Source organism: Balaenoptera ricei, chromosome 12 (genome assembly GCF_028023285.1).
Source record: "Balaenoptera ricei isolate mBalRic1 chromosome 12, mBalRic1.hap2, whole genome shotgun sequence".
Classification (NCBI taxonomy): domain Eukaryota; kingdom Metazoa; phylum Chordata; class Mammalia; order Artiodactyla; family Balaenopteridae; genus Balaenoptera; species Balaenoptera ricei.
The window spans coordinates 12,127,789-12,154,031 of record NC_082650.1 but is presented as its reverse complement, the minus strand read 5'-3'; the positions used below and the strand labels follow the sequence as shown (position 1 = coordinate 12,154,031).

The 26,243-nt window shown below is 43.8% G+C and overlaps 1 protein-coding gene across 5 annotated transcripts in view; it reads left to right on the top strand.

Moving 5' to 3' along the window:
• Positions 1–26,243, top strand: part of TIAM2 (TIAM Rac1 associated GEF 2) — a 236,410-nt gene that overhangs the window by 133,899 nt on the left and 76,268 nt on the right. For all 5 annotated transcript variants that reach the window (XM_059940941.1, XM_059940942.1, XM_059940943.1 and 2 more), the window contains 5 exons: positions 3,637–4,072; positions 9,150–9,322; positions 12,407–12,631; positions 24,118–24,303; positions 25,006–25,152. In XM_059940941.1, the coding sequence (XP_059796924.1) occupies positions 3,637–4,072; positions 9,150–9,322; positions 12,407–12,631; positions 24,118–24,303; positions 25,006–25,152 (1,167 nt within the window). The remainder of the gene's footprint in view (positions 1–3,636; positions 4,073–9,149; positions 9,323–12,406; positions 12,632–24,117; positions 24,304–25,005; positions 25,153–26,243) is intronic.

Genomic DNA, 26,243 nt, shown 5'->3' with positions numbered 1-26,243 from the left:
CACTTCTGCTAAAGCTCAAAGGTGTGCCTTTTCCACCTAGCCACATGGCCAAGGTACTGTTGATAGCCACTAGTAATTACTTGGGGGTTACTGAATATTAAGATAATAAACTATCTTGTAGTTTTGAAAAGTGGCCTATGAAGGCAGCTTTTGAGTTTTGCTTGTGTCAGATTTTGATAATTTATAAAGGTGAGCAAAATGTACTTTTTTGGTAAGTATGCCACTTCCATTGGCTATGCCTTTGCTTTTTTGTTTTTTGTTTTTTTTGTTTTGTTTGGCTGCACCATGCAGCTTCTGGGATCTCAGTTCCCTGACCAGGGATTGAACCCGAGTCACCGGGCCACCAGGGAACTCTGGCCTTTGTTTTTCTTTTACAATTGAACGTGAAGACAAAGCTTGGATCCTTAAAAAATGTAGTCAGTGCATAGGAGCAAAGTTTGTGACAGTATACTAGAGTAAGGACCAAATGCTTATCCTCTTACACACACAGACTTCTGTATGCCAGCAGGGCTTAGCCTTGGAAAATCTTCCTATGATGGGTAGACATATTTGTTTTGACTTTTTAGAAAAAAGTGATGTAAAAAGAGCAGTTCTTTTTTTTTAGGGCTTTCAACCACTCGGGGAGTTAGGGCCTGAAAGCAGATTAATCAGTGGAAAAACTTACATAGCTGAGAAAGAATATCACACTATTCAAAGCTAGAGGGAGGGGGAGGGAACACACATGTGCTGGAGAAGAGCATGTGTTTGATGCTGGTAAACTATTGATATTAATGCAGCTTTGCTGAGACCTGTGAGGCCTTGCTCCTGTCCTGGGTAGACTTTCCATTCTTTCAGTCAGGGTGGGCTAGGTTATGCGGAGGTAACAAAAAGCCCTCAATTCTCTGAGGTTTAGCACAAGCAAAGTCTATGTCTCATTGAAGCTGCATTGTTCTCTGGTCTGCATTGTTCCTCTCTGGTACCCCAGGTCCACAGAGCAGTTACCATCTGGCACACCGCAAGCCTCTGTGGCAGAGGGAGAAAAAACCGTGTGTTGGCTTTTGAAGCGCCCACTCAGGGGTGACACATTTCACTTCTGTTTGCATTTATTGGCCAAAGCAAGTCACATGGCCTTGCCTAACTCCAAGGGAGGGGGGTGGGGAGTAGGGAATGGTCCTGCCGTGTACCCTAGGGGAGGACCAGATATATTTGAGGGGTAGCAGTGACTACTACTGCAGAGTTTCTTACAGAGGAGATTCAGGACACAGAGACTCCGGCTTTCTGACCATCTTAATTTTAGGCTGTCACTGCCCTTTGAGGGCTACATAGTCACAGGGAATTCCTGCAGAGGACCAGTGGCCGTTACTGTGAAAAGGACAATAGCATATGAAGAATGACGTGGTAAGTTTGGTACTTTTTCCTAGAGAGTGAGGAATAGTGATAAGAGTTTTTCTTTAGCTCCAAAGGAATTTAGTGACATCTCTTGAATTCCTCTCTACTCTTTGCTATAATGCTCTTGTCATCGTTATGTTATCCATTGTTTACGATTATCCAGTAGGGTTGGAAATGGAAATCAGACTTCTTTATGTACATGTCTAGCATAGCACCTTAGTTTTACACCCATAACGCAGTGATCAGGAAATTCAGCTGAGACTATTTAGGAACTGTCCTCCCTCCCTCCCTCCCTCCCTTCCTTCCTTCCTTCCTTCCTATTAGTCTGAAAATGAGTCACTAGCTATTAGGATTCTAGATAGGATGCTTTACAAATTTATTAGAGACCAGGAAAGTTCATGTCTGTGTATAAGAATCAGTTATGGATGCTAAAATGCGATCTCTCTCCATTTGTCAAGGAGGAAATTTTGTCTTGCTTTGCTCCAGTTGAACATTTAAAAGTTAGCGCTGTGACTTAAGTCTCCCTCTTATGAGAAACAATGTCAGGAGTGCTAACAGGTTACACTTAAGGTTGCCACTTGATGCCTTTCTCTGGCAGGGCTCCGCTTGGTTTGAAACACCCCATTATAGCTCTAGCTGGGTACCAGAGGCAATCCCAGTGTTTTGGGGCTGTGAGTCAGAGAGTCCTATTTATAGCTGAAATAATGTCAATACTAGCTAAATGAGAAGTATTCCTTCATCTCCTAAGAACTTTTGAAGAGCAACAAAGTGACAATTGAAAAGGAAAAAAAAATCTTAAACTATTTTGAAAGTTTCCTGTCCAAGTGACTCACTGCAGCTGGCTTATTTGCTCTGTTCTTGCATAAGCATCAGTGTATAAATAAATCTGACTATGGGGCATAGTATAAACAGAGCGGAAGGTAATATTTTCATTAGTAATAGCTATGTTTGGGGCTCAGTTGCTTGTAGCCCTTGGGTATTTAGAAGCACTTTTCTATTGATGATTTTCCTGCAAAAGATAGCAACTAATTGCGACTTGATTTCTGGATGAAGTTTCTGAAAAGAAAACCCCTCCACACAGGGGAATATTCAAAATAAGGTTTTTAGTCAATGGTCCTTGATCCTGTTTTCCCTCCTTTTTATTTTAATGGAGAAGGAAAACCCGCTAGCCTCTGAGTAGATGAGTAGCGTCTCTCTGCAGAGTTGCCTTAATCTAAGCTGTAAGTTTGCAATGTCAGTGTCTTTTAAGTCATAAATTAGCTCACTTTCTGCTGAAAAATTTCCTTACTGCTATTGACCAATGAATGGCCTCTATGCAAGTTATTCTTCTTGAATGTCTAGACTTCTAATCTAGACGTGAGAGGAAACCTTTGTGTTTTCATCTCTGTACACGGCCAATTCACCGTTCAGTGCATGTTGTCCTCAGGGGGGCAGCGGTTATTAGAATAAATATTAATTTTATTTAGAACTGCCTGTGTCTGATTTTGTGGCAGAATAAATATTAAAGAATCATGCTTTGGTATTCCCAGTGCTTAAAATAAAATAGGTGTTCAAATAAAACAATGTGAATGAATTAATAGTACATTCCTTTCATGAAAGAATTCCCAAAGTAAAAAATATTTGTTACGAAGTAAAAGCTACAGTTGCTAACCACTACCCTTTGTGGATAAGGAACCCCAGGTGCGTGATTTTCACTATCCAAAGAAGGAAACTACGATGCTAGAGATCTCAATCTCTAGACCTTGGAAGGGGGTGAGAAGCTGAGACACTGTTCACTGTGGGGAGAGGAAGAAAAGTTTGTATGAAACCACACCCTCCTTGATCCTGGAACTAGTGCTTTTCTAATTTAGCTTAAAAATGATCCAGAAGAAAAACAAGACTGTAAGAACATGAACTCTTTCCCGGAAGATACTGATTCACAATTAGCAAAGAAGTATCAGTCCAGAAATCTTCGCTAGTGTGTTTTGAATATACTAGTTCATTTTTTGATGGTAACTGTAGGTTAGATTTAGGATAGTCAGGGTTATTTGGTCTACATTTTTTAAGCATTGATTCCACGGGCTATACGTTGGGTTGAGCAATACTGTTTCTATAATTCTTTCTGATTTGCAGACTTGATGATTAAAGATGCATTAAAAAAAAAAAAAAGAATCTTGCTTTGCAGCAGTAGTATTAGCAAACCACACTATTAACACGTATGCCGTATTGGGGAAGGAGTGCTTTGGTCATATGTAACCTCTGATGGGTGGTTATCTATGTTGCTCACAGGAGCCGAGATCCAAGGAGGGCAGTGACTACTTTGACAGTCGCTCGGATGGGCTGAATGTGGACATGCAGGGGCCCTCCCAGGCATCTGCATCCCTGTGGTCAGGGGGCTCGGCTCAGATCCTGTCCCACAGAAGCGAATCCGCTCACGCGATCGGCAGCGATCCGCTCCAACAGAACATTTACGAGAATTTCATGCGAGAGCTGGAAATGAGCAGGACCAACACGGAGAACCTCGAAACGTCCTCAGAGACCGCCGAATCCAGCAGCGATTCGCTCAGCTCTTTGGAACAACTGGACCTGCTCTTTGAGAAGGAACAGGGGGTGGTGCGCAAAGCCGGCTGGCTCTTCTTCAAACCCCTCGTCACTCTGCAGAAGGAAAGGAAGCTGGAGCTGGTGGCTCGGAGGAAATGGAAACAGTACTGGGTGACACTTAAAGGTAAGTGATCGTCACCACCCAGAGAGCCCCTGGGGTCCTTTCCTCCGCTGTCCTCTTTCCTAGGAAGTGTCAGTGAGTGCAGTGTTGACCTGAGTTCATGTGAAGGCATCTGATCCAGAATCTACCAGCCTGCTTTCCTACAAATACCTTCTCAAACCTGTATAATATGGCTCACTTAACATTCGTATACATTATTCATTCTCATAAGTAATGATTGAATTTAATAACTATTGCTCATTATTTTATAGTTATTTCTGTACCATTCTTTAATACTTTTCCTGCATCTGGGGGGGTGGGAGGGGAGCCCCAAATAAGTTACCAAACGTAGTTTAGTTATTTGGAATATAGATCATGAATTTCTGTGCATGTTCAAAACTCCAAAGAGTTATCCTTCCCAGCTTGTACAACTAAGAATTTCATCTGCATTATTTGATTTGTGTCACCTCGCCTTTATGAACTGAGAGTCTTAATTGTCGTCACCAACAAATGCTTTTTCTTTTTCTTTTTTTTGATGCAGAGGAAATAGGAGAAAGCATTTGCTTTGTTAAATCGATCAAGTTTTCTCACAAGCATTGCCATTTAAAAATTATAATCACCTCGCTCATTGTGCATGGATAGATTATTTGAAGTGATCTAAGGCTCTGAGTCAGCATCATGTTGATTTATACAGATGTGAGCACAGAGCAGCCCCACAGCCTCTGGCGTTTCTTCACAGCTGTCCTGTGACTCATCGTCAGCGGAACCTGGTGTGGTGCGCGAAGTCAAACCTCATTAGCGGCCACGACCCTTCCTTGTCATGGGAGAAGGCAGAAACAGAAATCACATCTGCACACAGCGAGTGTGAAAGGCCCGGAGCTGTCTGCGGCGCTCCCCATATTTAGAAATTGTGAGCCTTGGGGAGCTGGCACCAATTGATAATTACCCAGAAGCCCCTCTGGGAAAGGTGCACCCGTGAAGGCATCTCATCTCCTTCCCCTAGCAAACTGGAGGGTTTATAAAACCCAAGACCCAGCATCCCACACGGATGCAGTCCTCTTTTCCAGCTTCTGGATTTGGATCCTTATGATACCTTGTGGCTGAGGAAGGCAAAGCGCTTACCCAGTTTGGGTGTACTGGGGAGGCGGGGTTTTCTACTGGATGACGGAAGAGATTTGGAAGGTTGGAATTATGGGTCAAATCCAGCAAGATAACATTTTGAAGGGATAAGTGATGCTTTAAGGTTTAATAATCAAAGAGCTACCCAAGTACAGGATAGGGAGGTATAGCCGCAAAGTATTACAAGTGAAAAAGATTTGAGGGTTTGATTGGCAGGCTATTCAGAATGGGTTTCTGCTGTGATGAGGCTAAAATGAAAGTAAATATGATTTAAAGAGCACACATGGTTGTTGGCTACATCATTAGAGGTGTCATGTCGTCTGCAGCTCCATCATTCCCCCCTGCCTCTGCCCTGGTCAGAGTTGGCCGTTTCTCTCCTCAGGGGCAGGATATTGCAGGAGACTTGTTCATAGATGAGCCAGTGGGTCTTGTAAAAGTTCCAGCTGAAGAGGGGAGTGAAAAATGTCCCCTCAGGGGAATGAGCGTCTGGAATTGTTTGTGAGTCAAAGCCTGAAGCTGCATCCCATTCGTGCGGTATTTAGAATGGGTGCACTGTATTCTAGAATGTGTCATGCATAGGATGTGTCAGTCTTGTAGAAGAGACACTGAATTTATTCTGGTTCATCTGAGGTTGGGATAGGACTAATAACTGAAGACAAGCTGATTGTGAATTAATGTAAAAAATACAACAGAAAAAAAAAAAATCAAACCCACTGCCTTCCTGAGTTCCCTGCTACTGGAGACATTTGTGCAACGCCAGAGTGTTGCAGGCTTCCTGGGGGAAGTTCAGGCAGGGATCACTTAAGTTTGGAAGAGGGCGTCTCCAAGACCCTGTCTTCCATCCTGGCAGCTAGCCGGGGAACTTCTGGTTGCTGACTTCGGGGGCAGGGATGGTCCTGACTTGTCTCTGACGATTGTAAGATCCACAGTCCTTCCTGGGCCCTTGCTGGTTAAACACTTGAAGACCCGTGGATAAAGGGTGCTTTGTAGGGGTAAAGCACACATCCCTTTGTTTCTTTTGCAGCCAAGGAAAGGCATGGGATAGAGATGTTTTTTTCCCAGCATAACCTTTTCCATGTGGTTTTCTACACCTCTTTCCTCTGGGAATTCAATATGTTGAATTCAACTTTCTTGGCTTAGAATCCAAGTTGTAATATTTGGACTTAACTATTTGGTTTAATCGTAGTTAAAAACATATATGTGTATATATATACACACACATACATTTAAGCAGAATTTTTAAATTATCCTTGGAGTTTCTATGTAACTAAAGTAGAGACATTGTTTTTCAGAGACAGCGGCTATCAGCCAACCATCTGGTTGCCCACCTACATTGAATGTATAGGTATGCTAAGGGCGCAAATGTTTTTTAGGGTTCGGAGGATGTAATAAATTTTTAACAAGGGTAATTCTGCTTTCCATCTGTATTTTCCAATGAGTGGATTTTCATGCGGTTCACAGGGAACTTCCTGGGCAGAATAGTTGGCAAGGGGGTTAAAGCTGTCCCTCAAAACACACAATACATAACCAAGGTCAGGAGGGGTGTTCATAAAGGAGGTTTAAGATGCTGGTCATTCTGCCCATGACAGGGAAGGACGGATGAGTGTGGGTTGAGAAGGTGGATTTGAAGGGAGACCGAGAATAATTTCTCTCCTTTCACTGGTGATATTTCTAGTAATACAGCCTCTTCTCTTCTTGTGCTTCCAGGGCTGTTCTGATCTGTTTTCTCTTTTTGCTTCCACTGACAACTGCGCAGGCTGACACCAGCTCCTGGCGGGGGAGGGTGGGCTGGGCAGGGCTGACGGCCACAGCATTGGGGTTGGGGTGGGCACAGGAGGCTCTGCTGACATAGGCGTGCAGCCCCTTTCCATCAGCCTCATTGCCCCTACGTCAGAGGTGCAGATTAAGTTAAACTCGATGTAATAGACTTACGACTGATTTCCTGTTCCTTAAATTCGATAGCAACAAAATTCTGCAAATTGTTTGACATACTGGCCTGGTTCTAAAGCGAAATGTCCTGTTTTGGTTTCACGCTTTCACGGGAGAGCTGCATTCTGTCAGGGTGGGGCGTTGGGGGCTGTTAGGGTTGGCAGTGTTCTGGCATCTGCCCAAGATTGCGTTCATTTCCTCTAGATGCCGCGATTCAAACCACCGCCCCTGGGAGCTCAGTGTTAGGGGCGCTGGGAGGTGAACATTAACCCTTTGGAAAGAATTTGGAGTTGGGTGGAGCTGGTGTTGCTCTGTTGTCCTCGGGTCCCATGGTCATGGGATGTCGCACAGGCTTTTCCTGATGGATAGATTTGGGGATTGTTTCTAAGTCCGTTAGTGGCTGGAAGAAAAGACAGGCTCAGACCTGCCGCAGTAGCTCTGGCCATAAACCTCTTGCTCCTTTGCCTTGTTCTAAGAGGCTCTCACAGCTTCTGCGTTTGGCTGAGTTTTAATTCTGGGAGGAGAGATTGCCCAGTGCTTCTTGAGATCAGAAAGTACCATGGAGGGAGAAAGTGCTGTCTTGAGCTAGGGTCCTGCATTTTTTTTCTCCTGGCTTCTGTGCTCCGCTGGGCTCCATTATATAAACTTGTTCATCCAAATTAAGATCTGTTTTCAAGGGAAGAAGTGAAACTGGTAAGAATGAGATAGTTTTCAAAACATGTAGACTTTTATGAATGAAGACTCATAATGTAGTAGGGTAAAGCAGCCATGAAGTGGACCCCATCCATTTACAATGCAGGGGAAAGCAGGCTACTGCTTCATTAACTGTCGGTGTGAAAAGTATCGGGTTGGCCACAAGGTTCATTTGGGTTTTTCCGTAACATCTTATGGGAAAATGGGAATGAACTTTTCGGCCAGCCCAATATTTTCAAAGCAAGGGATGGTGCCCGTATCATGATGGTACCATATCATTCATCAGCACATGAGAAGTGCTCAAAAATGTTGATTGGTTGAAGGTTTTAAGGGATATTCAACAAGTAAACACACTTGTGAGCATTTTAGAATTTGCTTAAAAATTACGTCTCATTAGAAAGCATTCCTATCGAATTATCAAAACAGACCCCTAGTAACTTCTGCCTACAATATCTTATTAGCTTATTAGGGGAAAACTATGTACCTGAAAGCATATGTAGTGGCACTTTAGGGTAATATTTTAAAATACAGGGACATGTAGTTTCATTTTCCTCTCAATCTAAATTAGCAAGATTGTAGTAATATTTCCTATCACTGTGAGATAAGAGAATATATTAAAATTAAGTTATTCTATGTGGCATTTGGAGAATAAACTGGGTACTTTCTCACAAATGGCAAAGTGTGGCCCAGGTGAACTCAGTTTCTTGTGACCCCACACTGTAAGTGTAGAAGTTCGCTCAATGAATATGGGGTTTTCTTCTGTCTCCTGCATTTAGGTCTCCTACGAAGTGTGGTGCTGTGGTTATGACGGAGGGCTCTGCGGCCGGGGTGCCTGGGTTCAGATCCTGCTCCACTGCAGTCCAGCTATGGGACCTGCAAAGTGGTGTCAACTCTCAGGCTTTCCATCTGTAAAATGGGACTAATAACTGTGCCTGCCTTCTAAGGCTGCTTTGGGCACCAAATAAACCAGAGCATGTGAAATACTTAGAAGAATTTCTGACACAGAGTAAGCAACAATAAATGCTTGGTATTGTTATTACCATTATTACCTCTACAAGAAACATCTCATTTTCATCTGGGTTGATGCTAACACAACTAGGCATAATTTGGATACCAAAATTTCCTTTTGTGATAAATAGTCTCATTCAGTCATTTTCTTCTCTTTTTTCTTTTCTTTTCTTTTCTTTTCTTTTCTCTTTTCTCTTCTTTTCTTTCTCTCTCTCTCTCTTTCTTTTCCTCCCTCCTTCCCTTCCCCTTCCTTCCCTCCTTCCTTCTGTCTGTCCACATCCTTTACTTCTCATTCCTTTCCTCGGTAGATCCTCGGGACGTGTGATAAGGACAGTACTTGTCTCTTCCACAGGATGCGCCCTGCTGTTTTATGAGACCTACGGGAAGAATTCCACGGATCCGAGGAGTGCCCCTCGGTGTGCCCTGTTTGCAGAAGACAGCATAGTGCAGGCCGTCCCAGAACATCCCAAGAAGGAAAATGTCTTCTGCCTCAGCAACTCCTTTGGAGATGTCTACCTTTTCCAGGTACTGCCGAGCTTTCTATTTTTACTTTTTATTAGTTATCTGTTTTATACATATCAGTGTACACATGTCAATCCCAATCTCCCAGTTCATTCCCCAACCCCACCCCTCCCCCCGCTTTCCCCCCCTTGGTGCCCATACATTTGTTCTCTACATCTGTGTCTCAATTTCCACCCTGCAAACCGGTTCATCTGTACCATTTTTCTAGGTTCCACATATATACATTAATATACGATATTTGTTTTTCCCTTTTTTTAAAAAAATAAATTTATTTATTTTTGGCTGCATTGGGTCTTCGTTGCTGCGCGCGGGCTTTCTTTAGTTGCGGCGAGCGGGGGCTACTCTTCGTTGTGGTGCTTGGGCTTCTCATTGCGGTGGCTTCTCTTGTTGCAGAGCATGAGCTCTAGGCGCACGGGCTTTGGTATTTGTGGCTCGCAGGCTCTAGAGCGCAGGCTCAGTAGTTGTGGCACACGGGCTTAGTTTAGTTGCTTCGCGGCATGTGGGATCTTCCTGGACCAGGGCTCAAACCCGTGTCCCTTGTATTGGCAGGCGGATTCTTAACCACTGCGCCACCAGGGAAGTCCTGTTTTTCTCTTTCTGACTTACTTCACTCTGTATGACAGTCTGTAGATCCAACCACGTCTCTACAAATGACCCAATCTTGTTCCTTTTTATGGCTGAGTAATAGTCCATTGTATATATGTACCACATCTTCTTTATCCATTCATCTGTTGATGGGCATTTAGGTTGCTTCCATGACCTGGCTATTGTAAACAGTGCTGCAATGAACATTGGGGTGCATGTGTCTTTTTGAATTATGGTTTTCTCTGGGTATATGCCCAATAGTGGGATTGCTGGGTTATATGGTAATTCTATTTTTAGTTTCTTAAGGAAACTCCATACTGTTCTCCATAGTGGCTGTATCAATTTACATTCCCACCAACAGTGCAAGAGGGTTCCCTTTTCTCCACACCCTCTCCAGCATTTGTTGTTTGTAGATTTTCTATGATGCCCATCTGCTGAGCTTTCTAAATGGAGGATGGAGGCGATGGCTTGTGTCCTGCTAGGATGAGAAGGACCAGAATTAGGAGGCACAGCTTAGCAATTTGAAATAGACTAAAAGCTGTCAGACTTTGGATTAAGGTTTAAGCAAGAGAATTGGCCTCTCCTGACTGCCAGGTGCCGCAGGGTCATTGCAAATGCAGTCATTCATCCAGCAAGCACTTCTTGGGTGCCCGCCCATGAAATGCCAGGCTGTAGCCCCTGGGCTGCTCTTCAGGATACAAAGAGAGAAAAATTACGATCCTGTTCTGGAGTAGTCCGTGATCTAGTGAGTACAAGATCTGAAGTTCCCAGAGTGGAAGTTTTTAAGTGAAAACCCAGAGAAAATGGACAGTAGAGGCTTAAGTTCTTCCCAAATCCCAGTGGAAGTGAAGAAGCTTTTCAGGAAAACCCTCATTGACAAATACTATAGGGTCTCATTACCCTGTGGAAGTGGTCTTAGGACGTTAAGATTCAGGTTATCTACTGCTGTGATTCTTAGAATCTTTCTAGCAGAGGAGGGGTCAGGCTGAGGTGTGGGTCCTGGTTCTCTCGTTGAGTCTGCACATCATCTTGCAACACTTACTGAACTTCTCTGAGCTTCAGACCCTTCAACCCATAGGATAATAATAGCTTCTAGGATTGTTTTAAGGGTAAACAATATGATATGCATGTGTTAAGTGCTAAAGAAATTCTAACTATTATGACTGTTGTTATTATTAATTAACTCCAGAGAAGTGGGGGTGAGAGCCAGGAAGTGAAGTGTGCTTCTGAAATGCCTCCGAATCCAAACCCAGTACTGGGTGTAGACACAGCATGAGCTATCGATTCTACCTGGCTGGAAGCTTCATGGAAAACCTCCTAGGTCCTGGATTCAGGTCTCTGATGAACTTGGTCCTGGCTGCCCCCAGGGCCCCTGTAGAACAATATAGTTGTTTTGGGCCCCTTTGATTCTAGATTCTTTGGAATCTAGAATTCTCTGAAGTGTTTTGGGCAATAGGAGTTCCCAGCACTAACCTGGTAAACGCCCTGGGCCCCTAGCCTATTGCTGTCCTCAACCTGACCTGACTGACAAGAGTCAGGGCCTAAGATTTGATTTTCCTTCTTTTAACAGAAAGGTTTACTTGAACTTTCTGTGGTGCTTTAAAGCAAAGTAACAAACTGATGTTCATATGAATTGTAGGAAAGGTAAATACATTGGATTAAATCTGCATGGATTTAGGGGCAAGTATGAAATGAATATTTTCTTTTGTGATTCAGGAAACATATCCTCAGTTTTTAAGAAATTTTCCCAGTAGTTCCCATTGTACGATCCCACAGGTCATTGGAGGATTAACCTCGTGGTGTGAACGTGTGTGGTTATTTCTGGGCATCGGGAAACTGAACGTGCATTTCATCCTGCTGAGAATCATACATCTTTGCCCATTCTGCTTTGTTCAGACTTTCTTTACTTTTTTTAAAATAAAATATTCTTATATGAAAATACTATATGGTCATTGTGTCTGAAGGTACTGAAGGGCAGAAAAAGAAAACTGCTATCCATATTCCCAGTATTTACAGACGACTATTTTAATATTATTGTGTCCTCCCCGAAATGTTCTTTTATTGTTATTTGTCATAATCGAGTCCATACCATAGATGAAATTTCATATCCAGGCTTCAAAATGTAACATTTTAGCCCTAATATCTTCTCATCCTGTTAAAATTATGATGATAAACGGCTTTTTAGAGAGCGGCATGATGTACACTGCATGGATATACCCTGGTTTTCTTATCACTCCCCTGTTGCTGGTGTACAGCTTGATCCTATCAGCAGTCTGTCTTCCCGTTCTGTCTGGGGCCATGCGACACCCTCGATGTTCTCATGGGCCCTCTGGAGTAAAGGAAGCCTGTGGACCTGTGTTGAGTGTGTGTTTTTAAAATTACACAGTTTTTATGAAGTGAAGGTACTTTGGGGTTTTACATATTCAAGCCCAGCCTGCCGCTTTGGAGAACACTTCCGTGGTGAAACAATTCCAAGTTGCTTTTTTTCCCCCCCGTGTTTAGGCCACCAGCCAGACGGATCTGGAGAACTGGGTCACTGCCATCCACTCGGCCTGCGCGTCCCTTTTCGCCAAGAAGCACGGCAAGGAGGACACGGTTCGGCTGCTGAAGAACCAGACGAGGAACCTCGTTCAGAAGATAGATATGGATAGCAAGATGAAGAAGATGGCAGAGTTACAGCTGTCCGTGGTGAGCGACCCGAAGAACAGGAAAGCCATAGAAAACCAGGTACATCTACAGGGGTTTCCTCCCATTGCTTACGTCACTGCGGGCAAACTCAGACGGGGGAGCTGGTTCCCACACCTCTGCGGGGAGTGGTTTCTGTGGCTTTTTGGTTCAAGTACTTAATGGCTGCACTTCTGTCATATGAGGGATGGGATGCGCTTTGCAACCTTGGGTGGCTGTATATGTACACTGGAACATTTTGTGACCAAATCTTGTTCCCTCGTGTTGAGTAGCTCCTTGCCTGGATGATTCTCTCATATATGGGCACTTTCAGAAGAAAATTTATATGATAAAACTATTGGAAGATTAGACACGTACAATTCTAATACAGAAGATGGCTGTGAAAGAGTAGTTTGGTATAATACAGCTGTTCCTGTGTCTGTGGGTTAGAAAAAAAACCACTGATTTTTTGGTTTGTTTTTTCTGTGTATAACGGATAAGGTGCTAAGGAAGATGCTTTCTTTGGCCTGTCTCCACATTCACATAATAATTAAACAGCTACTTCCTATGCTGTTTGCATTTTAGAGGAGAGGGAGAAGCTAAGTTTCTGTTTTCCTTTACTCAGACAGCCTGAGCGCTTACACAAGTGTCGGTGAAATTTCTAGCACCCCTCTCTTCATTCAGTTTCCCTGGGAAACACACTGAGGTAGAGATTTGCAGGTGAGGAGTTTTATTAGGGCCGTTCTCAGGAGTTAAGGGCGTGAGGGAGCAGGATTAAGGAGGGACTCACTGCACTGTGTTGAGCCGATCCTACAGGGGGCTTGGGAGCCGGGGTGGCCGTTCGGAATTGCTCGCTTCCAGTGAGGCATGCTGTGTCATGCCATGCCTACTGGTCAGAGCAGCTGCCTTCAGAGGAGGTGGGTTCCCATTCTTGCGCCATGAGCAGCTAAGGGAAAGAATGCCGCTGTCTTGAAAGGGAGGTCTGGTGGTGCACAACAGTACCCACTACAGTCCCTTCAAAATCAGTGTCAGATGATTTGGGAACTTGAAGAGGCATAGGGCGAAGATGGGTTGGCGTGTTCCTGAATTTTTCATTCTTTTTACTTTGTGAATTATTATACAGAGACCAGGTTCTTTAAAAAAATTCCATGGCAATACAGCAATGTGGACACCCCATCAGAAAAGAATTTTCCCTATAGCGTTTGACTTAAATCACAAATCAAACAGTACATTGTCAATCTTCTATTTGTGTTTGAGTATTTAACCTTGCTTAGAATTTTTTTCCTGCCTGCATGTATATGAAGAACTTAGAATGTGTAGAAAGAAATTTCTGGCTGTAAATAAGAAACTGATGAAAGGCATGCATTCAAATGATATATTTGTGTTACACTAAGAATTTGGGCTTTATCAGTTGGCAATAGTAAAATAACCAAGTAATTCCCATCTCTTGCCCCTTCATCAAGTGTTTCTAAATGATGGCACAGTTGAGACAGGTCTTCTGCTGATACCTGGATCCATCTTTGCTTCTCCTTTGCTGATATCCTGTGTCGTCTTTCTCCCTTCCCAATTCTTCCCTCTCGCTTATTTGTCCATCTTCAGATATCGACATGCCTAACAGATGCCTATAGCTTCAAAATATAAAAATAATTATAAAATAGGGACCCTGTTTCTAAAAAAATGTATTATTTAGTTAGAAAGCAGGCCTCATAAACATGAAACTAAAGAATATTCTAGAATGGTATAAGTTAGTACCAACTAGCATAGTCATCAAATGCTATGAGGCATCAGAGGTTGAGCTGTGCTATGATCTAGAGGAGATGGAGGAGACTTCCTGGAAGAATATGGCCTTAAAAAATTGGTAAGACGTGTGTTGGTATGAAAGCTGATCCAGGCTGGGAGGAGAGTGGTGGGGCGCATGGTAGGACAATTTGGAGGTATAGTTGACCCTTGAATAACACAAGGATTAGGGGCTCCAACCCTCCAGTGTATAACTTATAATAGTTGGCCCTCTGTATTCAGCCAACCACGATCGTGTGGTACTGTAGTATGTAGTATTTACTTAAAAAAAATCTGCATATAAGCGGACCCGTGCAGTTCAAATCCTTACTGTTCAAGGGTCAACCGTAGGAGTAACAGTGGTTGCTTGAGGCTCCTGAGCAAATGGGAGTAGAGGTGTGGGATAGGAAGTGATGAATAGCTGGTGGTTTGGTGGGACAGGTACTGGTGCAGCTTTTTCAGGGTCTTAAAAATAACCCTGGGATATAAGGTTTATTATAGCCTCTAGATCTAAGGGAGGAATATAGGTTTTTAAGTTGGGACGAAAATCGTGATGAATGCACTATCTTTGGAAGATTAATCTGGCAGTGGCTTGGCGGTGGTGACGCTGGTGAGAGGCAGATTGAAGTAGGGAAAGTGTGGGGTGGTGGAAGGGCCCTGATCTGGATGTGCAGTTATGAAGGCCTCGCCCAGAGTAACACAGCCGAAGTTTAACAATTTATATGGAACATGTTTTTCAGAGTACATGATTTTCTATAATTTTATAGAATATTAAAGAGAGTTTCCTATGCTCCTGAATTGAAACAGAATATACTGTTTATTTCAGGAGTGCCAGCTAACAAACTACAAAATAGTGTTTCCAAGGAACTGAAAGGGAAGTTGAAACTGCCAAGGAGAATAGAGGGGGTGGAAGGGTTTGGGGGGTTTTGACAAGGACGCAGCTTCTGGGGACAGACACGTCTCTGCCTTTGGTCTGCTTCTGCCCAGAAGCCTCACCCTGTTCATGTCTGGGAAGAGGGCCAGTCTTGAGACAGGTCCCGACCACGCAGCTTTCTGTCTGGGGCATGAAGCGATGTGATGCTCTGTCACATTTACACGACAAATCAAAAAGCTTGAGGAGAAGGAGAAATAGCTTTTCCTGCATTTTCTCTGTACTACGTCTCCCCTGGGGTCCTGAATTTCCAGGATCCGAAAGTCTGTCATCAGAGATGCAACTCATGGATTCAAGTGCCCCAATTAAAAATTTCATATTGGTTGTAGTGGGAAAAGGTATGGTTTTAACTTTTACTGGCTCTCTACAATTTAAATTCAAAGTCATACTTTAGTCCAATGGAGGGGATGCCCAACTTGGAGTTTTCAGGTCCTTGTGTGTTGTCAAATGTTTAGGTCCAGGGAGAGAAAAGGGAAATTGGGCAACACTGAGATGCTCCTGGCCTTTTTTTTCCACCCCCTCCTTTTTCTTTCTCTCTTTATGGCCACAAGAAGTCCAAGCAAACATTTTTTAAAAGTTTAAATTTTCATTAAATGTAACTTTATTTCTTTTTTCATAGTTGGTAAATGCTTAATTTATGATGTCAAAAGTGGTGCTCTTCTCTCTTGGGAGGGGGGAATTACTTTCACATAAATCCCTACACAGATCCAAGGGTCTAGGGTGGTCGGTTGGCCTGAAGAGAAGCTTTTTTTAAATTACATTTAATTAATTAATTATTTTAATTTTTTGACTCCGTTGGGTTTTTGCTGCTTCGTGCGGGCTTTCTCTAGTTGCAGCGAGCGGAGGCTACTCTTTGTTGCGGTGCAAGGGCTTCTCATTGCGGTGGCTTTTGTTATTGCAGAGCACGGGCTCTAGGCGCGGGCTTCAGTAGTTGTGGCTCACGGGCTCAGTAGTTGTGACTCACGGGCTCTAGAGCGCAGGCTCAGTAGTTGTGACTCACGGGCTTAGTTGCTCCGCAGCATGTGGGATCTTCCCAGGCCAGGGCTCAAACCCGTGTCCCCTGCCCTGGCAGGAGGATTTTCAAGCACTGCGCCACCAGGGAAGTACCAAGAGAAGCTTTTTTAAAGAAAGGGTAATTATTACTTGTGGCCCATTATGCATTCTTCGACAGAATCATTACATCAGTTATTTTAAGCACACTGTCCTAATACCGCTGATTTTTCATTTCCCTTCTCCCCTCCCCCATCCCCCTTGCTCTCACCCCTTCCCCTACTCCCCTTCCCTGCACACTTCTGAGTGTCTGGTAAGAAACAATTTGGGTTGATCTTCAGACATTCCACCTGAAAATATTCTCCTTACCATATTGGCAATTGTTAAGGTTGTAATTTATCTATGTTTTCCCAGAAGGCTTGCGGTGGGTAACATGAGTTATATTTGCTATACCCACTCTCCTTAACTCTTTTGCCAGATGGTTGTGAAGAGAGCTGTTTGCTCTTTACTTGCAGACACAGAGAGTATGAAGCATTAAGGGGGGAAACAAGCACATGCTTAGAATTGCTTTTATGAGATGGTTTTGGACTAGAGAATGTTCTGTGATGCTACAAAGGCAAAGGTATTTACAGATCAAGATCAGTAAGAACCTGATCTCCTACATATCCCATAAGTATATAGTTTTCTCTAAAGTACTGAGCTGTGCTTTATCCAGTTACCATTTAAAAATCTCAGCTTCACTATATTTTATTTTACATAATAGAAAATACTTATTTACATAGCGCTTTCCCCCAGAGATCCCAAGAAACTCAGATATAGTCACTTACAGCCTTGTAACAGCTGAACTGAGAGTGTATATTACATCATGTGAGAGGAAAGTCTCTGGAACAGGTTTTCTTTGAAGTGCTGCGGCAGAGGAGTTCATTGTCAATGCCCTTTCCAGATAAAAAGACACTATCACAGTAGTAACGGCTGAGTTTCATACCGCTGTGTAGGGACATGCTTTGCCTAAAAGCGGCCATCGTACGGGCTTGTCCCTGGGCCTTTCGGCGACTCTGTGGGGCAGGATGATGCAACTTGCATTTGGGCATATCCAGCGTGGAGCAGACCGTCCACGTGTTGGACTCCTTTTGACGTCCTGGGGAGAAAGAACTGTAAATTAAGTCCAATTAGTACTTTCCTTTCCTTTCCGTTTGTGATTTTAAACAAGTGAACAAGGACAAAACCTCCCCGCCCTTAGGCGGGTCTTGGCCTCTTCCCAGACATCTCCCCATCCCCATCCCGACTCTCTGGGTCTTTCTCACTTCCTGGGGTTAGTGAGGCTGAGAGGGAGGATGTGGGGAGCAGGGAGGTGTGGTATCTTGGGAGGAGCAAACTGTCAGCGGGTGGGTTTGGGACTGCGCTGGGTTCTGTGAACCACCGCAGGCTTCATTTTCAATATTCAAGTTTGAAAATCATAAAGAGGAGGGATTGAACTTAGACAATCGGAGACTGCGGTGAAGGGAAAAAAAAATGAACAAAGCCTCGGGGAAAATGTGATCTGAGAGGTGTGGGGGGAAGCCATTTGGGCAATAAAGCATCGGAGGGTTTTTGAGAAGCAGGTTTGAGGGAGACAAGGCCAGATTACGGAGGAGCTGGGCCAGGACAAGCCTTCCTTCAGCAGGCCGCAGGGACGTGGTGGACGGGCCGAGGGCAGGAGATTAACATTCAGTCTAGTTCAGCGAACGTTTACTAAGTGCAGACTCTGGGCCAGGCGAGGGTGCAGACTGGGAATTCGAAGATGCTGTCTTTGCCCTCAGGGTGCTCGCAGTCTAGCAGAGTGACAGACAGCTGAGCATATAATTTCAGCATAATAGAATGAATTCAGAGCAGATGATATTCCAGAGTGTTGTGGAAGACACACGTGAAGTTTAGCCTCCTGTGTAGTCATGGAGGACTTCCTGGAGGAGGGGTGCCTGCATTGCTTCTTAAAGAATGAGGAGTTAATCAGGAGAGGAATGGAGAAGGAAGTTCCAGGCCAGGGGTCAGCATGAGCCAAGGCAGAGCACTCTGAAATGCTGCGGTCACCCTGACAGTTTGAATTTTCAGCACACGATATGCAGGTGGTGAGAGATGAGGGGTGTAAGGAGGACTGTCTTCTCTCTTCCCTGTAAGGCTGCAGAGGCTGCCGGTGTTGCCCTTCCTCAGATGCCTCTTCTGCACGAGGTCAGAGAGGTTTGCATCTAAAAAGCAAATCTGACCATGGGATTACCAGGATTAAAAATCCCCCAGTGGCCCCCCATTGCTTACAAGATGAAGTCCCTGACAACCTCTCCCCACCTCGACCTTTAGCTACAACACCAAACTTCCTGTAGGTTCCACTTCTTTCTTTGGGTTTTCCCTCAGGCAGAGAGGACCCATGTAGACCACACATGCAGACTGCCCCATCCCACCTGCCCCTGTCATCAGGCTCACCCCTGCTTGTTTGTGATGAAGGGTTTAGCTCCTCCAAGGAGCTGCCCTTGACCCCGTTTCCCACCTCGCCGTCAGGCACCTTTCTATACTTCCATAATTCTCAGGGTCTCTCTTTATCTCACACATTGTTTTGCAATTATCCCTTTGTGTTTAAGGTTGCTCCTAGTATGAAATAAGAGCTCCCAAAGGGTGGGTAACTTTCTCCCCATCTGTTTCTCTGGTACTTGGTTCCAGGTAGTGAGTGGACACATCCATGTCTCCTTTCCTCTTCCCTGGGCTGGTCCCCACCCCAGCCCCTCACCAGCTCCTGGCTACTTTCCTTCAGGCTTCACTCCTCCTCATTTCCCAAGGAACATCCTCTCTTCTGCCTCGCTCTCCATCCTCATGGTTTCCTAGTCTACTTCTCAAGGCTCCTATCTCAGGCCAGGATCCTGTATGATTCTACAGTAACGCCGTGCGGTCAAGTTGACTGTATCACCCACCTGATGGATGAGCGGTTGGACGCTGGGAGAGGTGAGGGAAATGGTCCAATGTCACGCAGCTGTCAAGTGGCAGAGCTTGAACACAAATCTGTGCCCCTAACCAAATCAGGCCTCTCAGTAAGACTTTAGTGAATCAGACTGTGCTTCACTTACTAAGGAACCATGTGATGAATGGTTTTGTGTAAAGTAGAAATTAATCCTTAATTTACTTCTTTTCATAACTTGGATTTTTCAGCTTGATTTGATGGGAAATGTATTTATTATGAATGCACTCGGTGAGTGGATTTTCTAACATGTGAATTATATCTCAAAGGGAAGAACAAAACAAAACAGATTTTCTAAACCTGTGGCTGGTTATTCTAACTACCAGTTAACTTCAGTGTCTTCTGTGTCACTAGCTGGGTTCTTCTGCGGAGGTGGGTTTTAGTGCTTGGAAAATATTGCATGGGAGTTTTTCAACTTACTTTGCCAGAAAGGAAAAACTAATTATCTTTTAGGACCAACCTAGAAATGGACAAATGACCAAATACTGTGATCGAATGACTAAACGGCAGAAAATATTTTTCTAGGAGTTTTGGGTGTGGTAGGAATGTACTCGTCATCTTTTTTATGTATCACTTATTCATCTGTTATTTTTAGCATGAACCTTCATCTCCTTCCCCTCCCACTTTCTAGAGCAGACCATAGCCTTTCTGAGCTCATTAAATAAATATAGCTATATTAGCAATAAAGAGGAAACTTTTGCATTGTATTTGTGTCAGTGCTTAAAAATGGGAGTTTTCCTCCTTAAGTTTTGTTGATAATTTTCTTTTACAAATGAAAGATAATGAAAACTTCCTTTGTGTGGGTTTTCTTCATTCATGTTATTTTTGTGTTTTGTGCACAGGTATTAAAGAAATGAAAGCTCAAGCTCCATAGAAGTTGAGTTTTGATTTTCATGTCCTGATGAAATAAATGTCTGGGGCAATTATCAGTACTTGTGGAATGTAGGAAAAAGGGGGAAAAAAACAGTCTTGGGTTAAAGGAATTGATTTGGGGCATTTTCATTTTTGATCATATTAGGAAAAAATCTCCAGAAATTCTCTGATAAGTGTGAGGTTGGATAATATTGCTGTTTTGGTGACGATGGTTGAAATTTACTGCAGTAGTATGTATCATAGATACAAAACTGTCTTCTATTTCTCCCTTTCATTTAAGAAAAATGTATCCTTATCTCATCTTTTGAGGGATAAAGGGATAAAAATAAAATGTTTTTCCTTTTAGTTAACATTAAATTTGGGCTGAACTTGAAGATCAAGGCTGGTAGGAAATTGAGAGGCAAGATGTTCACCCAAATGAGAGTGTGGATAGTCTTACATCTTCTCTGTAGAACACCTGGGGATTTGTGGGGAGAAATACAGTTGACAATTAGATGAAAATTGAACTGAAAGTTGCTAAGTAATTACTGGATAGTGCACGATACCCACCTTGTGAGCGAGAGGACCAGGGGCTCAGGGGCTGCATTCTAAGTGCTCGATTGAAGCTTGTTTACGCATGTTGTTCCCATCAGGATCAGCTTTGGGCCTTGGCCAACCTGGAGGGGCCGGCTTATTGTGTGGCCCTGGTCAAGTCACTTCCCTCCCTGGGCCTCAGTATTCTCTGCTGAGAAATGAGGGTGTGGCGACCCTAACTCCCTTGCAAACTCATTGCCTGTGTCCACAGACTTCCCCAGTATTGCAAGGTCTGTACTGAGCTTGTGGGTCTGGCCTTTGTACTTCTCTCTTCCCTCTAAGTAACCCAAGCACCTGAATCCATGTCCTCACTGGACTTTTACCTGCATATTCTCCCACATCCTTCTCTACAACTTTGGTGAGTCCGTGGATAGAAAAATCAAATATTTCATTGTTTCTTATCCAATCACAGATCCTCATGTGAACACTCTCTCCGATTCTCTCCGTAAAGAACCATGACCTTAAAAATAAGATATTGTCTTTAAATATGGACTAGCTGTGTGACTAATGATGGCTTACTCTGCCACAGAGCTCTGTGGAATGAAGGATGTATTAGTCAGGGTTCTCCAGAGAAACAGAACCAATAGGACGTGTGAAAAATATATTTGTAAAGAGATTTATTATAAGGAGTTGGCTCATGTGATTACGGAGATGGGCAGGCCCCAAGATCTGCAGTGAGTCAGCCAGCTACAGACCCAGGACAGCGGATGGTGTGGTTTGCATCTGAAGACTGGCAGGCTGGAGGCCCAGGATGGGCCAGCATTTCAGTTCCAGTCAAAAGGCAGGAAAAAGGCCGATATCCCAGTTTGAAGGACCATCGGGCAAGAGGAGAATTCTTCCTTGCTTAGGGAGGGTCAGACTTTTTGTTCTAGCCAGGCCTTCAACTCATTGGATGAGGCCCACCCACAGGAGGGAGGGCGGTCTGCTTTATTCTGTCTACCCATTTAATCCCATCCCAAACACTCATAGAAACAGTCGGATTGGTGTTTGACCACACATCTGGGCACCCCGTGGCTCAGTCAAGATAAAGACAGGAAACATCAGTGAAATGGAGAAGTCATAAAGTCCATTCTCATTTGCATTTTCTACTAAGTTCAGATTAAAAAATTTCTCTACAGTGTGCAGTACTGATTGAGATACTAGTTCTCTTGAAACATAATCACATATATTAACAAACTTCTCGATCTTTGTAAGGTCTGCTTTGGGCTTTTGGGGTCTCCCAGCCCCTTCTTTCTTTCAACAAACCTAAGCATCTGAATTCATTTTCTTCCTATGAACTTACCTGCATTTTGTCCCAGGTTTTGGGTAGAGAGGTCTAGGTGTGCTGAAGATTATGAAGTGTTTCTGGCAAAATTTGAAGATTCCCTGTGTATTGTTTAGGATGGAACTGTCTTTTCCTTCCAGTGGTGCTTTGATGTGTAGTCATTTAAATACATTTAATGATGCCTTTGAATATCTTTGTAAACTGCAGAAGTCAGTGAAAATATGAGAGATTGTCATCTTCCCTGATCTGTAGCGATTGGCATAGACCTGGGTTTTATTTTATTTGGTATTTTGTCTTTTTATTCCTCTGTAGATGGCATGGGCTCCTTTATTGTCTGGTATCCAATGACTCACTGTTTTTCTTTCCTTTCATACCCCACCACCCCCTCTCCAGAACCCCTAGAAAGCATCTCATAAGCTGTTTCACATGGAGTTATAGATGAGGGATAAACTTTAATACACTACCCAACCTAGGAATATCTGCATATTATTAGAAGACAAAAGAATGCGTCTAAGTTGTGGATGTTCAGGTGTCAGCTAGTGAAGATATTTGTGAGACAGAACTGGGAGTATGGTTTTGTTGGGACTTATCGCTCCTGGTATGTGTAGTTTATGGTTACAGAATACCCATCCATTACTTCTGGAATCTAGAACTCTCTAACATGGCAAGACCACAAAGAGATTTGCAGTTCAATTTGAACTGCCGTGTTAGTCTAGAACAGTGGTCCTCACTCAGGCTGGGTACCAGAGTTGTTGGAGGTGCTTTTGAAGTGTCAGCTTTTCTGGGCCTCATGCCTAATCAATAGACTCCTCAGGCAGTGGAGCTGGGCATTTTTCACTTGTAAAAGCCAACAGGTCCTTCTGGTATTGATTCAAGGCTGACATGAGTGGGCTGTTACATCACTAGCAAGGTCATACAGCATCTTAAAGGAAGTTAAACTGGAGATTGAGATTCTTCAGTGCACTCTGGGACTTTTGTTGTTTTGTGGACAAACTATGACGGATCAACAAATTATTTGTTTAGACCTTGTAGCCATCGTATTTCTTTTATGTGGAAAAGTTGTGCAGTGACCTTCCTAAGAAATGGATACAGAGAACTTGGAGGGGGTCTAAGGAGCACCCAGAATTTGTCCTGCTTTTCCCTGGGCAGAGACTGAGGGGACCGTAGTGTTAAATGTCAGAGATCCTTCAAAATATCATTTATCCAGGATCACGGGTTGACCTGGAAAGTGTACTGTGAAAGTTTAGGATCTGTTTGGGTGCTAAACTTGGCAAAACTAGAGATGCAGTTGTTGCAACTGAAATGACACAATTCTTGTACCGAATCATTGTAAGCCTTCACTACAGACCTTCTCTTGAATTGCGAGATTGCTCTGAACACCATTTGAAGCCCTGCTTTCTGTTCTCTTCTGAATCCCTACGTTGGCAACTTACTAGAGCCTTTCTTCACCTCTTCGTTTACGTTTAAATGAAGGTAATACTTACACACAACATACTTTGACATTCTTGGAAGAAGGTAGAGTGGCCCCCAGAGTTTGTACTTCTTTACCAACTCATGACTTAAGTTTTGAAGAATACGTAGAAATTTCTGTTGTGTAAATAATTATATGTGTCTTAATAAAGATGTGTAGATGGTGATTCTTCTCTAATATACTTAAAATAGGAGTAAAAGCTCTGTTTGTCCTTATGCCCAAGTTCATCTGCTTGTTATTTTAAGTCATTCTCAGAATGTACAGAAACGTGCAGCCAGTTGCCTCCATTCAGCTAGCGTCTCTTTGCGTGCAGACCAGTTAATCTGATTAAGATCAGAGGCTGTGAATGTAAATGAAACAAAGTGAAGTAACTGACTTGCAATTGTGCATCCTGCCTGAAGTCAGCCTGGTTTTCAGTGCTAGAGTTCTCCAAAGGTCGTGGCATGGCACTGTATTGGGACCACCGGCTTTGTTTTGTCTTTGGCCGTCCTGATGAAGTACAGTGCGGTCCGGCCCCGTGTATTTGGGCGGGAGGACTTGAGATGAGGTGAGCAGGGAAGGCTCATTTCAACCGTGCAACAGCAGCTGAAATGACTTTTTCCTTAAAGTTTGTGAAAGGGGTCACGTTTTCAATTTGACCCATGAGCACTTCTCATTTTTATTTAAATTAGTCCTATTCTTGCTTAAACAGATCCAGCAGTGGGAGCAGAACCTGGAGAAATTTCACATGGATCTGTTCAGGATGCGCTGCTATCTGGCCAGCCTGCAAGGCGGGGAGTTGCCGAACCCCAAGAGCCTCCTTGCTGCTGCCAGCCGCCCCTCCAAGCTGGCCCTGGGCCGGTTGGGCGTCTTGTCAGTTTCCTCTTTCCACGCTCTGGTGAGTTTCCGAGGAAGGCTGTTCGGCGGCGTGAAGGGGGAGCACTGCGGATGCTCACCTTTCTCCAGCTTGTTGACATTCAGCTCTGCTGTGACTTAAGCCAGTAACTGACCAGGGCCACCCAGGGGCCAGGCGCCGGGGGAGGGATGATTGGCGTCCTGCTGTAAAGTCCCAGCATCCCAGCTTCTTTGTTGCTCGTTCTCGGAATCCAACTACTAATACACAGTTATGAAATATTCACATCTGCGTCTGCCCTTCTGTCTGTTCCACCTCGTACAGTCAGGAAGGTGGAATCCCCGAGGAGTAGCAACAATGGTGTGAAGAATTAAAGGGCTGACGGAGGGTTGTTTGATCTGTTCTCCCGAGAGCCCCACTGGGTTTTCTGAAATCGCTCCTGTGCAGGTGGCTTCTGTGGATAGTACTAGCTCAGCGGGGGGGTGGCGGGTGGTCCGAGGGTGGTTGTGCTGACCCTGTTGCCCACCCCGAAGAGATGTGAATCTTGTAACTAGACGTGTTTATCCAGATAAGGGACATCTCTGTGGTGGACGCGGTCCTGGTATGTCAGACCTGCAGCAGCTTTGGGGGCTGCTCAGAACACATTGATAGCAAGCAGGGCTTTACCCCTGTTCTAGGGCAATGGTTAATTCTCTCTGTCATCCAAATAATGGCGCCTTAAGATTTTTCTAAATTGTTTTGAATTAGGTATGTTCTAGAGGTGACTCTGCTCTCCGGAAGAGAGCACTCTCACTGACCCAGCGAGGAAGACACAAGAAGGGCTTATTTTCTTCATTAAAAGGGCTGGACACGCTCGCAAGAAAAGGGAAGGAGAAAAGACCGTCTATAACTCAGGTGAGTTTGCCAGCGTGGGACGGACAGCAGACCTAGCCGGGAAATCCTTGGTATGCCATAAATCATAAGTGTTCATCACCCTTCAGAATGAGATAAAAGTTCCTTCAAAGGGATGCAGTCTTAGCATGGATTTTTGCCCCAAATGGAAACACGCAAGTTGCTCAATCTCTTTTTGGCACTCCCAAAGAGGTATTCACACCTTGCTCACGTCTGCAGCGCACGGGAACACAAAAATAAGAATCATCAGAAAAGAAGCCTTTAGAAGTAATTGTCACAGATTTTATATTAAAGAAAAAAAAAAAGGAAGAAAGTGCTGGTACCTGCTCCCACGTGGATGAACCTTGAAAACATGATGCTAAGTGAAAGAAGCTAAACACAAAAGGCCACAGGTTCTATAATTCCATTTACATTAAAAGTCCAGGATAGGCACATCCATAGAGACAGAAAGTAACTAGTGATTGCCAAGGGCTGGGGGGAGGGGCGCATAGGGAATGACTGCCAGTGGATATGGAGTTTCTTTGGGGAGTGATAAAAAAATATTCTGGAATTAGATGGTGGTGATGATTGTACAACTTTGTAAATATACTAAAAAAAAAAAAAAAGCCCCCAAAACCAACATGTAAAATTAATAATAGAGTAGCAGCAACTAAATTCTATTGATGGTGCCAGACGCTTTGCTGACTTCATCTTTATGACACAAAGTAGGCGTTTTGTCATCACATTTGACAGAGGAGGAGCCTGGGACCGGGAGAGTTTGAGTCACTTCCTTTCCCCTGTTCACGCAGCCGCCGAGGGGCGGGGCTGGGACTGAGTCTACCTGGATGCTGCAGCCCTGGGCCTTTGCTGCTGCTTCGTTTTCTGGAGGAAAGGCGGCTCTTTTAACATTTTGTCAAGTTAAAAATAGCCTGAGTGCTTATTGTTGAAGTGTGGCCCAAGGACAGTGAATTGTTTTCAGAACATTTTGAACACTCATATCTGAAGTATTTCCTAATGCTGTTAATACAGTATATGATAATGATTTTTATGTTGCTGAGCGATATGTTTTAGGATTATTATTTTTTGAAAGACTGTTGAAAAGATGAGCTATCACA